Here is a 13,514-nt window from a genome sequence, read left to right on the forward strand (position 1 = left end):
CCACATCGTTCCCTCACCCTCCACCAGCCCCCCCCTCCTCTGCCCCCTACTTACCAGCACAGAGTCCAGATCCACCTCCCTGTGACAGCAAGCGGGGACTGCCTGAATCTCCAAAGCTCTCTGAATCTTTTCCAAATCAATTCGGAGAGCTTTGAATCAATTCAGACCTTTTTACTGGTCTCCTCATTCAATTTGGATTCAAAGATTCGGCTGCCCAATCAGGCAAAATCTCCTCTGAATCAAATCGGCACCCGAAGCTTCACACAGCCCTAATAAACACTGGTCAGGGGTATCAATGCCTGGAGTTGTTTGTGAAGAGCAACAGCTGGAAGCCCAGGAAACCCTCACACATTGCTTGGAGACTGAGAAGAGCTCTGAAGCCCACAGTAGATGGGAACTGGAATGAAGCAAGGGATGTCTTTGCTCCCCACCTCTGTCCAGGAATATGATAACCAGCGTGGCTATCATAGAAAGGAAAGTGTTAACAGCATGCTAAGACAGGAAGGTGTTTCCAAAAACTCAGAGTGCAGCTGTGTAAGCAAAGGGTGGTTTTTTTTCTGAGACAGACTGCAAGGACAATAGCGTTGCTAGAGAGAGAGTCAGAGCTTTGCTGGATTGGTTGGCAGAAAGCAAAGCCAGAAGGGGCCACTGATGAGCATAGATTGTGAAGTCTGCAGCCCAGAAAGGATTTGGTTAAAGCAGTGCCATCAGAGTTATAAAGGTCTGTCAAGAAAAAGAAGGGCTGGAGGGAGATCCATAGAATGAATGTTAAGACCCAAAAGAGAGTGTGGGGACTTCAGAAAACTGTTGGAGAAAAGACTGAGAGTGAGAAAACTATGGAAGGGCTTGAGACAACAGACCCACAGGGTCCAGAGAGGGACTGAGAGTGGGGGCCGAAGAGCTGGGTCCAGCCAAGAGTCATGAAAGCATGGAAAGCCAGGAACTCACAATCTCGAAGTTGTGCAAGGCAAACTCAGTGATCTGTAGCCCAGGAGGGGCCAGGAGAGAGTGGGACCAGATGGGTCCAGAGGTTCAGAGTCAAGCCGAGAGAGAGAGATCTGACGAGAGTTCTGAGAGGGGCTGAGTATCAGTGAAGCTAGAGAGCCCAGGAGAGGCAAGTGTTAGCAGGGCCAAGTGCCAAGGTCTCACTGGCCCAAGAGTGGGGCCAGGACCCAGAGAGGAGTTAAAGTCCAGGGAACACAGCTGGAGACTGAAAGGGTCCAGAAGCTCATAGCCCAAGGGGGTCTGGAGAAGCCCTGAGAGACCAAGAGGTCTGGCACTCCAGAGGTGGGGCCCTAAAGAGGTTAAAAGGTTGAAGGAGACCACTGCTAAGACTGCAAGAGCCGGGAGCCTGAGATCTCAACTAGCCTGAGTGGAAAGGGGCCAGAAAGCCGGGAAGTGAGAAACTGCCCATGAAGGGTGAAGATGACCAAGGCAGGAGAGCATGGAGATTGGTCCTGGGTAAGACCAGGAAAGTACACCTTCTTGGGACTGGTTACTGTGGTGGAGCTCCTTGTGCCAGGGTAGTCTCTACAAAATGCCATGTTACTGCCTGAGAACCCTAGGTCCCACTGTCTTGTGGGTCACCCTTTGATGGGAGAAGGTGAACAAACTGCTTCCTGTCTTTGCAATGACAGGACAATGACAGTGCATTTGTGTTCCCCTTCCTTGTCTGTGTCAAGTTAGGGTGTTCTTTGGTGTTTGAGGGGCATTATGCCTTGTAGTTGTACAAGACAGTTGTTACTTTTTCTGATGATTTAGTTAGTGGCGATCCTGCCTAGATGACCATTCTCCACCCCCACTCCTCACCCCGAGTTCCCTTTTAGCCTTACTTTTCTATCTTTTCTATGATTCTGTGATAATCAAGGGTATATGTTAAAGCAGTTTCGCATAGGTGCTAAAAGAAGTTTGTAATTTTTCCCAGAATTGTGGGATTTATTTTTGATGCCCATAATCAAGGAACTTGGCTGATTTTCATCAATAAAAGTAATCTTTTACCCTGATACTACATAATTCCCTTGGCTTACAGGGTGGTTGCTGACTTTTAGAAGAAAATTTTGAAAGCAAAATGAGGATTACTTTTAAAACTTATTTAAAATATATTAAAACCTTTATTAAAATTGTATTTATAAGAGGAGGAACAAAATAAACTAACATTTTGACAAGATTGTGCACTATAGACTCTTTTCAAATGAAAAATTATTAAGACTTTAAATTGCATATCAGTACCAAGATAATAACAGGATGAAAAAAGTCAGTAAATATAGTTAGTTAAGCTATGAGGCTTCAATAATGTAATACCTACTATTTAATAACAGTTAAAATAGAGAAATAAATAACTTAAATATTGAAAGTTAGAACTTATTTATAACAGTAATTTGGGGTAGATTCACAAGCCTCTTGATAATTTTGACCTGAAAACAGAAGCTCGTGATAGTAATATTGAATTAAAATAAACATTTGTTTCACAAAATGAAATAAGTTATTATAAATGCCTACGTCTTAGTATATATCTTGCAGGCATAAAATCTAATTATATTTAAAGTGAATAAAGCCGCTATTCTGATGGATGAATTGTACAAACTAACAACTTCCATTTTTAAGTCCTTTGGAGGAAATATTACAATAAAGCATCCAGCCTCTGACCTGAATCCCATTTTAGCAGCATCCAATTGCATCCTCAACCTGGCATCTAAAGGTAAGCTACAAGGTCTGTAGAGGTTACCTTTTTTAGAGAGCAATAGTGGCCGCATCTACATGAGCGGCGGATTGCGCAGTTGTTACTGAGCAATCACTTAGTGTTTGCTTATACAAAAACAACCACTGATAGTATTAGTTATTCTACACAGTGGGAATGTCTATATGAGATGCTACTGCACAGTAGCAATGGCCTACTGCACAGTAGTTTGTGGCTACCGCACAGTAGTATTGCCAGGCACTAACCATTATGCAACATTATTGCGCAGTAGTAATGAGCTACTACAAGCACCTGCTTTTGCAAGTATTAAATGACTGCACAGTAACCAGCGTTACTGCACAGTACTGTCTGTCACAGGGCACTAAGGTGCCTGCTCCTTTAAAGGCAGAAACTGCCCAGAGAGAGGGCCCTAGCAGTCAGGCAGGAACCCACAGGTGCAGGTTACTGTGGTAGCAGGCCTAAGGAGGGAATTAGCCTGCACCTGCAGTCGGTCAGCTGACCAGAAGCAGCCGGGCCCTGGGCACATATAAACTCCAGGGCTGGCATTAGAGAGGCAGTTCCCTGCCAGCAGCCAAGGGGGAAGGAGCCTCCAGGGAGGAATTGCCCAGAGATGCTGCAGCTGCCAGAGATGCTGCACGTAGGGCTAATGGGAATCCAGGAGCTCACCAGCTACCCTTGCCTACAAGGCACTTAGTGCTGGGGAAGAAGTTTGATTCTTTTAAAGGGACAGAGCACACCCTTAACTTTTTGTGTTATGTTATTAGCTCATATTTTTGATTGCTGTTTTATAAGACCGGAGGATCGGGCTGAAGCTATTGGGGAAGGAGGAGGCCTCATTTGGGGCTCACTACAGTGTGGGGACCCCAGTGCCAGCATAGGCACCATATTTGGGGTGAACGGACCCCAGCGCCAGTGTGGTCACAGTATTCAGGGTGAACAGACCCCAGCACCAGAGTGGGTGCAGTATTCAGGGGTGAGTCGACCCCAGCACCAGGGGTGCAGTGACAAAGGGGGTGAGTGGAGCCAGTGCCAGGGGGCGCTGAGAGAGAGACAGGGCTGCAGAGAGCCTAGCACAAGGGGGTGCCAAGAGAGAGACAGGGCTGTGGAGAACCTAGTGATGACCGGAGGCCAAGCTAAATTAAGGCCTTGGAGGGACAATGTGTGAATGCCATCTGCGAGGCTTGGGGCGTGGTAAAGGGGCAGTTTGGAGTCACACATCTAGCCCATAAGGCTGAGGTTGTCCGAGAGGCATCCATTTTGAAGCAGGACCCAAAAGGGGTCCAAGAACCCACAGGGTTCAGTGGGGTCCATCAGGACCGAGCCCAAAATACAAACTTGAGGGCAGCCTCTGATTTAGTAGGAGGAGTACAACAGGACATGGCAGGTGAGAAAGACAGTGCCCATTGGGCAGGATTGGCATGGTCAAGGAGCCCTAGGGGTATCATGGCCATCCCTGGGGACCCCATCCCATGACACTGTCCTCACACAGTTTTTTTCTGACATGACTTTGCAGTAGCAACAAGCTACTATGCAGTAGCTTGTTATTACTGCACAGTAGTGTCACTTCACAATTAGTGCCCGGCAATGCTGCTACGCAGTGTGGTGTGAAGTGGGCCCTATTCGATTCAGATCGGATTTGGCCTGAATCAGGGACAGTGATTCAATTCATTGATTCGGATCACTGTCCCTGATTTGATTCAGTCGATTCCGAATCTGAAGATTCAATGCTGATTTGGAGAATCAACGATTTGGACATAGACACAGGCTTTAAAAGTTTTTTCTACGTACCTTGAGGTAGTAGGCGCAGCTCATGATTGCTGCGATGCTGGGGTGCATGGAGAGTCCCACAGACGGCGGGGGGTGGACCTTCATGTGCTCGGCAGTGGACCAGAAGTAGTTCTAGTCCACTTCCGGGTCTGCCAGGGAATGCGCTGGGGGCCCTGCCATGCCTCTCCGGCTTGGTGATTGGCTGCAGGGGGGCCCCAGGTGCCCCCTCAGACCAGGAGGCACCAGTCACTAAGTCAGGGGAATGTGGAGGGCCGGAAGTGCTTCTGGTCCATTTCCAGGTCTGCTGCCGAGCGTGCTGGGGACCCCCTGTGCTTCTGTGGGATACTCCATGCACCCCAGCATCACAGCATTCACGAGCCCCTGCTACCTAGAGGTTTGTAGAAAAAACATTTAAAGCTGTCTCTATCTTCGAATCTTTCCGAATCTGTTCAGAGGCTTCCAATTTGATTCAGAGAGATTAAAGAGTCCTCTAGTTCGATTTGGATTCAGAGATTTGGCCACTGAATTGGGCTGAATCTCTGCTAAATTGAATCCGGGACCAAAGCTTCACGCAGCCCTACTACGCAGTAGCTCATTGCTACCGCACAGTAACATCTTGTGTAGACGTGTCCACTGTGTAGAATAACCAATGAAACTATCAGTGAAACTTCAGTTCAAGTACACTGAAAGGGCATTAACCTTAATTTTGATATTGTCCACTCCTTCAAGTGGAGTTTAGACTAATTGGAAATAGTGTAGAGAAATGTATATAGCATTTGTTTTCTGGACAAAAAGAAAGAAAATTCCTAATAGGAAACTTATTTCTTCCATCAGAAGGAACACGTCAGATACCTTTAAATGATTCTTTTTTTTCTGGATTGGGAAATGATGCCCTTAAGCCGGAGGAGATCTTAGTCTCTGTTCACATACCTCACTCAAGGAAGGTAAATGTCCCAGTGATGGCTTATTTTTCTGGTTTATATTGCCGTTTGTGTTATTGTGAGCCGTTAGTTTTGTATGTAGCCTTTTTAGTTAAAAGAAGAGAACTAAATTTTCAAAGGATATTTTGTATTTAAAACAGATAATTTTTTTATTAATCCTATTTAAAAAACTTGTGAAAACAATTCGGAAATAGATCTCTGGGAAAGCACTGGCATAATCATGGATTTTAGCTGTGAATTTAATGTTGTATAAAAATGGACAGGTATACTTGACATAACAACACTTTGGATATATTAAGGGATGCTCCAGCAAGACATTATTTCCCCATTCTAAGTTTAAATCTCTATATTAAAAGTATAGAAAATATATCTCTATATTTTCCTTTCTAAGTCCTCATGGATTTTCCCTCCTTGCTCCCATTGTATATTTTTAGTATATTCGAGTCTTCCAAATAGTAGGCCTCTGTAATTTGATTGTGAATTAATGGGGCATCTGATGTTAAACCATAGTTAAAGTAGAATAAACACTGGTTTGTATTCTTGGAATTTTATAGTGATAATACCTTTTTTTTCCCTGTGGTGATTTCAGTCTGTGGGCTGTGGGGACCCCAGTCTTGATTCAAGAAGCACAAGGTAGTGGTCTGCAGAATAGGCACAGACAGGCTTTTTCTTCTTGTTTCCTGCTCTTCTACTAGAGAATAGAATCATTGTCAACTAGAGGCCTGTGGCAGCAGCTTAAGAGGGATGGTCAAAATAACCAAACATAAAGAAATTTTAGTGATCACATTTGTTGGGAAAAATGAGAAACTTTGGACTAAAACATTTGAAATGTAGTTAAAAAAAAAGATTTTTAAATATCTCTAATGCATACAATTAAACACAAATAGCTTGCCTGTTCCCAGAGAGCTAGTATATTGGCATTTGGTGTACTTTTCCCTGTTATTCTCTGAATACAAAGACATTGCATGCAAATGTGGACCTTATGCCTTCCAGGAGTTACCAGAAGGTCATTTTCTATTTGACTTCTTACTAGACTTAAAATGCAGTGAATGCCCCCATATTGAATCAAGTGCAATGATCCTCTGTCATTTAAAGTAAACTGGCTTGTAGTCCTAGGCACTAAGCACCCACAAATATTACTGAATTCAGTGAGAAATGCAATTCTTAATGCCTTTAATAATTATATTTAGATTTATTTAGGTGTTCTTGTTTTAGGAGTGTAGTTTAAGTACCAGTGGGCACGTCTACAAGTGATGCTACATCGTCATAGTGACACACTATGGTGACATAGCATCCATGGGTGTCTACATGTAACCAGCAGCTACTTCACAGTAGCAGTGCACTCCCCCACTATGGCATGCTGCAATGGCAAAGTAGCTGCTAAAAATAGCTGTGAGCTGTGCGTGTGGCACAGTATGGGCAGTTACTGTGCCATGCTTTAATACTTTCAAAAGGAAGTACTAAAGTATGGTGCAGTAACAGTATTGCCATAGGGCAACGTGTAGACGCGCCCAATGTTCTGTAAAAGAAAAATTGCTTTTAATGTGTTTAAAATATCTTAAATATGGGTATGAGTGGAAACTAACTATAATTTACATAAATGTTAATTTCTGGTTTTTATTTCCAGTGGGAATTTATATCAGCATTTCGGCAAGCCCAGCGTCATGAAAATGCTCTGTGCATCGTTAATGCTGGAATGAAAGTTCTTTTTGAAGAAGGCACAGACATCATTAGGAACGTCAGCATTTTCTATGGTGGAGTTGGTTCAACCACAACTTGTGCAAAGAAGTCTTGTGAGGATCTGATAGGAAGGTACTGTGTATTTTTTCTATGGGCATTTTGTCCCTGAGACACCATTGGTAATGAACAACGAATATTGTAAAGAGCTAAAACTAAAGGATCTGAGTTTTCTTTTCAGTTTAAAGTTATATGAGTCTAACTTGAAAATCTGGGATATTACAGAGCAGTATTATGGAATCTTTATGCATATGATAGTATGTTTAACACTAAACTAAAATATATAACTATATTAATGTAGATACTGATCAATCATAGTTTCATAGTTGTTCGGGGCTGGAAGGGACCTTACAGATCATCAGTCCAACCCCCTGTACTTCTGAATTTATTTAGCATTCAGATGTTGTAGCACATATCAGATCCATCTACAGGTTATGGATATATATATTTTTCCTCTACCAGACAATGGACTGAACAAATGCTGCATACAGCTTGCAAAATAGTTCTTGAGGAAGTTCTGCTCCCAGGCTCAGCACCTGGAGGTATGGTAGAGTACAAACGAACCCTAATGATTAGTTTCTTCTTCAAATTTTACCTGAAAGTTCTACAAGAATTAAAGTTGGTGGTAAGTTCTTTCCCTTTGCTCATTTTTTTAAATTTTATTTTAATTAAAAATTTAAAGAAGAGTTTTATATTAATAAAATGTACCATTTTGAAAGCCATGAGGCAGCCCTAGTATAGGGAATGCCTGAAATTGTGATGCAAATTTCAAACTGTAGTGTCACTATGCATCATCACTGACTAATAAGGAATATTTCTAGAGCTGAGCTGCTAACAAGAGTGCCAAAGCCTTATTTAAGATACTGGACTCTGCTAGAACTCGATTTCTTGCTACCCAAACTTATCAGATTTCCATTTAAATCAGTCTATTCATCTACTAATATTGTTCCCAAACAGCATTCATGTTGTGGAGAATTAAAACTAGACACCCTTGAAATTTGTGGAAATCTTGATTTATTTTCCTGCAAACAGCTTCCCTGTTTAGAGCTTCCTCAAGGCTGTTTCCCTTGCTTATAAAATTCTTTCTAAAATATTGTTTAAAGGAGTTCATTTAGGCTGTTTTATGATTTATCTCAAATAGATCCCAATAGTGCAAGTGCCCTCAGTTGCTTCACTGTTGTTAATATCTGAAAAGTAACTGTTTAAGGTTCCCTACTTACCTTTGCCAAAAAATGTCCTGCAGCTTTGAAGCATGTTAAAAATAAAGTTTGCAAATAAAGTTATACAAATAAACTTGATTATTTTGAATTAATCAAATGTGTTTCATTTTAGGATAACCATAGATACTATGACATACCAAAAAAAGATATGAGTGCCCTTGAAATTTTTCAAATCAAGACACCTCAAAGTTTACAGCTATTTCAGGTAGTGGCTTTTTGGTAATACCAAAGTGCAAAAATTACAATTTTCAACTGCTGCACTTGTCCTAGTGTTTTTTTTTTTCCATTGTTATTCATATCTTTCTGATGAATCTCCATTTTTACAACAAAAGAAACAATTTGCAGATATAAACCTGTACAGCACATGGGGCCAGGGCCAGTACATGCTCCATGTGACATGTGAGTCAGTCCAGAAGCCCACAGGCCAGATCTAGTCCATGAGCTGTATGACTGTCACCCTGATCTAGATCCTTTCACCACGCTTAATATAGTTCAGTACATGCAGGCTCTGCAAAATAGCAAAATGCATGTTCTCAACAGAGGAATAATCACCCTTTGCTAAAAATACAAAATGTCACATTGCTGTGACTTTTCCTTGCCTTCTTCATAGAACTTTTTTAACTTCATTTGCACATTTTGGGAGAACAAGACAGTGAATCATACAGGTCAAAATACAATTTGCTTTAGATAATACATACACTTTCAGGTGTCGCATGTAGTGTTAAAGTACAGCCCAGCCCAGTCATAGACAGAAAGTATTGTTTACAAACATTTTAAGTTCTTCTGTAATTCTTGTATTAACTAAATAGGTTGTAGTGCCAGAGAACCTTCCTCAATATCCTGTAGGCGATTCTATCATGCATGAGTCTGCAGTTAAGCATGCCACTGGTGAAGCTGTTTACTGTGATGACATTTGTCCAATGGATGAAGAACTGTTCTTGGCTGTAGTTACCAGTACTAGAGCTCATGCAAAGATTATGTAAGTACATCAAAAAAGAAAAAGTTAGATGAGTTCATAGAAGTAAACTATTCATTTTGTTGAGTCTGGAAGTCTGAAAAGTCTTGTGATGACAAGCACATCTCACCAGGAGAAAGCGTGAGACATATTTTAAAATAAAGTTATTAACATTTCCATTTGGGAATCCTCAGCACAAAAACTGTCATGCAAATCTCAGCATGTATGATACCACACCAACATGATTAGCAGTCTAAGACATAAAAAAGGATTGGGAAAACATACTTTGTCCTGCTTTCCTATTATTCCAAAAAGAATTAATTTGCTTTAATGCAGGGGTTCCCAAAGTTTTTATGCTGCAGCTCAGCAAACCGCAGCCTGGAAGTGACTGCGGCCCAGCAGTCACAGCTGACCACGGCCAGAATTTCTGGCCAGAAGACAGGTAAGGATACCGCCATCCCCCGAGCGGGGAGGGGTGGGCCAACCCTGCGCTGCCACTGGCCCTGTGGAAAGAGCCATGGCCTCTATGCCTGGCTTCAAGGGGCCGTGGTTTGCCAGTCCGCAGCCACTTCCAGTCCAGCAGTTGACCGTGCTGCAGACCAGCAGCCAACCCGCCGTGGCCCAGTGATTGAGAACCCCTGCTGTAATGTATTTACATAATTATTTTGTATACTGATTTTTATCACAGTGTACTATTGCAATTGTTCATTAAAATGACATGATTTACTACCATGCCTTCTGTACTACTTTTATTATGCACTGTGCTGTTTTGCAGCAGCAAAACAGAAGAGATTTTGGTTTTGGCCTAATGTTATTAAATCTGTTCATGCTGTTTCTCAAATAGTTTGAAATTTCTAAGCAAAACTAGGGGCCTTTCCTTCCCAAAGATTTCAAAATAATTTATTTGTAGATGTTATTAATTATCTTTTCAATGAAGCTATTGCTTCTCCTTGCAGCCTCAACTCATATCTGCCGTGGGAATTTCCACTGTACCCCCACACTATGTTCTACGGGGTTCCAAGCCAAGAAATATCATTTTAGAATTACTAAACTAGGGGGGAGGGTGCTAACTGGGGGGGTGTTGTCTACTTCATCCTGTTCCCACTGGAACTTCAACTCTAACTGTAATAAGCAACTAAGAATGAAACTGATAAGAATATGTGTGCATAATGAACACAATCATGTTGTTGTTACTACCATCTCCTTTTCTAATTTAGTCTACTTTGCTTTTTTGTTGCTTTAACTGAGGCTATGTATAAAAGTACAGGATGAGTTCCTGGGGGGAGATGCAAGGCTTTTATTTGTTCACAAAAATTGGTAGGTACTGCATAAATAGTAATAATAATGCTACTCCCTTTGTGACTTTATTGTACGAACTTTCATTTCCAGATCAATTGATGTACTACAAGCTCTCAAATTACCAGGAGTGCTAGATGCAATAACAGCTCAAGATATTCCAGGGAAAAATAAATTCTTATCTGCTACTGGGACAGAGATGATTTTTGCTGAAGATAAGGTACTGTTTTCTCATCTGTGACTTCAAGGTCATTCCACCTTGCTACCTTCAATTTTGTTAGAGGCATGGTTGTTGAACAAAGTATTTTGCCAGTCTGAAAAAGATTTTGCTTATTGCTAAGGTGATATTAAAACTACTTTAATAACAATTAGCATATAACCAGGAAAGAAAAAACTTTTATGACCTGATTCTTCTAACCTTTAGTCTTACAAGTAGCCATCACTATCAAGTAATCCACTGCAATTACTGAGAATATTCTTGTGAATAAGAGCTTGTAAAATTTGTTTCCTTTTTTTAAATGAAAAGTAGGCATTAGATATTCAGTAAATAAACTTACCTGACCTTGACATTTGATATCACTTTAGATTCAAATGTAATGTCACCCTTAAATGTAAAAGCATTTATTTTGATGTTGGTTGAGTGAGAAGAAAAGCAGACTTTGAGTCACTCCTGTAGTGCAGGATTTTGATCAACATTTTATTACAATTGTAATACATGTTTACATGGTAAATTTACCATCTGCAGCTCTGGTACACTGAAGCATACTGTACTACTCCCTGGTAGCGGTGGAGGAATTGCCTCCTAAACTAGAAACAGTGTAGCTGTGCCCATGGGGTCAGGCTAATTGGCACTGCCAAGCATCAATGCCAGTAATCCTGCCTGAAGGATTGTTTGAAGGTGGCTACACTGTTTCCAGTTTGAGGCAGTCCACCCAGAGCAGTGGAGCATGTCTGAAGGCACTGCTGCCTGTGATGATGTTTACCATATGAACATGGCCATTTTTTCTAGGGAAAGTACACGGAACCAGCAAAGTCTCAACAGAATATCTCAGTGCTATGCCCCAGCAAGTTTCACATTCTCTCTGCTGCTTTGCTTGTGGGGCCTGATCTGATTAGTGTGCTTAGAGCCAGTATATTATCTATAGTATCAGGCTAACAGACCACTCACCATGAGAACTGGGTTCATATCTTTCCTTTGGCTGATTTGGAACAGGGACTTCAACCTGGGTTTCTTGCCTAGAAGGGGAGTACTGTAACCTCTGACTAATAAAATATTCTGGGGGATCCATCTCCTCTCAATCTTCCGTGCCAAAGCTGTTTCATTTGGGTATCCACTGGGTTAGAGATAGGTAAGAATGACTCTTATAGTGTGGTAGTTAGGGAGCTCACCTGGGAAGTCCAGTATCCAGACTCTGCTATAAGGAACACTTAAGTATTGAAAGCCTACTCAAACAGCTGTAGTAGAAGGGACTTACAGAGAGTTACTCCAGAATACCGGTTAGCCCTAGTAGTTAGAGTACTGTCCAGGGAGATCAAATATCTGATTTCAGGTCTCTGTTCCAAATCAAGCAGAAGAAGGGTTTGAAACCTGATGTCTCAAAATCCCACATGAGTACTCTAACCATTAGACTAGTAGGGTTAAGATGAGTGGTGCCATCAACACTGTTTTTTGCAGGAAAGGATTGATTTGGTTTAGGCACTAACACCAGGGGAAGGAGGGTTCATGGATGTAAATCATGAATGGAGGGAGGAACTTCCCCATAGCTCAAGAGTTGAGCATCTTCAGCATTTCATTTCAGCTATCTTAGAAAGTCCCACTCAGTATTTGTGCTTCTGTGAACCCTATTCTCTCTCTCCTCGACTGTCTCTCCACATGCATTGAATAGACGACCCTCATTGCCTAACTTGGGATTATGAATTCTACTACATAGCAGTTAAACTTGATGTTCAGCATCACAATGCCTAAATCTCTTTTGTGAATCTAGCCTTTTGTTAAGCAGGTGTGTGTGAAGCTGGTCCTATTCAATTCAGATTTGGCCTGAATCAGGGACAGTGATTCGATTCGGCCAAATCTGAAGATTCGATGCTGATTCAGAGAATCAGCAATTCGGACATAGACACAGCTTTAAATGTTTTTTCTACATCTCTCAAGGCACCAGCACGGCTTGTTGCCCTGTGGAGGCAGGCCAACTCTCAGGATCTCAATATTGCGCTGTTAGACAGGAGGGTGTGACACAATTGCACATATACAAACACACAAATCAGTTAGGTGCATACACACACACTACCAGCTCGGGCACATACACATTCAAACCAGCCTAGGCACATGCATACCTATCACCAATTTGAGCACATACACTATACACCCCAAAAGTTAGACACAGATCACTAATTTGTATATCATGCACACAATTACATATACACACACACACAACCCACCTACACATACACACAGGTAAGTTCCTGACTTGGATGGTACAGTGTGTATGTGCGCGCTTGGGGTATCTGGAATTCTTGGGGGACGGTTCAGGTGAGAGAGAGTTAAAGTGTAGGGAGTTGAAAGTTGCCAGAACCGGGATTAGAACCAGTGGACTACAGAGAAGCTGGCTGAGGAACAGGTTTACTTAAAGTAGACTGGGGCTGGAAACTGAGGCAGACAGCTGAGATATTAGAATGGGGAGGAGGGGCAGATAAGTGGTGGCAAGGAGGAGACAGCCAGGAAAGAAACTGAAGCAGAAACCTGGTTGCTCAGGGGAAAAGGAAAAGGCAGTGGGGATAAGACAGTGGCAAAGAAACAGGGGGTTTGGAGGCAGAGAGGAGCTCAGGACAGGTGTTGGAGGTGGCAGTGAGCCAGAAGCAGGAGAGGGAGAAATGAGACAGAAGTTAGAGGGGCGAGGAGC

At 42.1% G+C, this 13,514-nt stretch overlaps 1 protein-coding gene across 1 annotated transcript in view; it reads left to right on the forward strand.

The window, feature by feature from the left end:
- Window positions 1-13,514, forward strand: part of LOC102377274 (aldehyde oxidase-like) — a 73,031-nt gene that overhangs the window by 24,741 nt on the left and 34,776 nt on the right. The window contains exons 12-18 of the mRNA XM_014522792.1: window positions 2,605-2,698; window positions 5,300-5,409; window positions 7,034-7,218; window positions 7,606-7,768; window positions 8,476-8,568; window positions 9,173-9,342; window positions 10,708-10,834. Of these exons, the coding sequence (XP_014378278.1) occupies window positions 2,605-2,698; window positions 5,300-5,409; window positions 7,034-7,218; window positions 7,606-7,768; window positions 8,476-8,568; window positions 9,173-9,342; window positions 10,708-10,834 (942 nt within the window). The remainder of the gene's footprint in view (window positions 1-2,604; window positions 2,699-5,299; window positions 5,410-7,033; window positions 7,219-7,605; window positions 7,769-8,475; window positions 8,569-9,172; window positions 9,343-10,707; window positions 10,835-13,514) is intronic.

The sequence above is a fragment of the Alligator sinensis genome, unplaced genomic scaffold (assembly GCF_000455745.1).
Source record: "Alligator sinensis unplaced genomic scaffold, ASM45574v1 scaffold258_2, whole genome shotgun sequence".
Lineage (NCBI taxonomy): Eukaryota > Metazoa > Chordata > Crocodylia > Alligatoridae > Alligator > Alligator sinensis.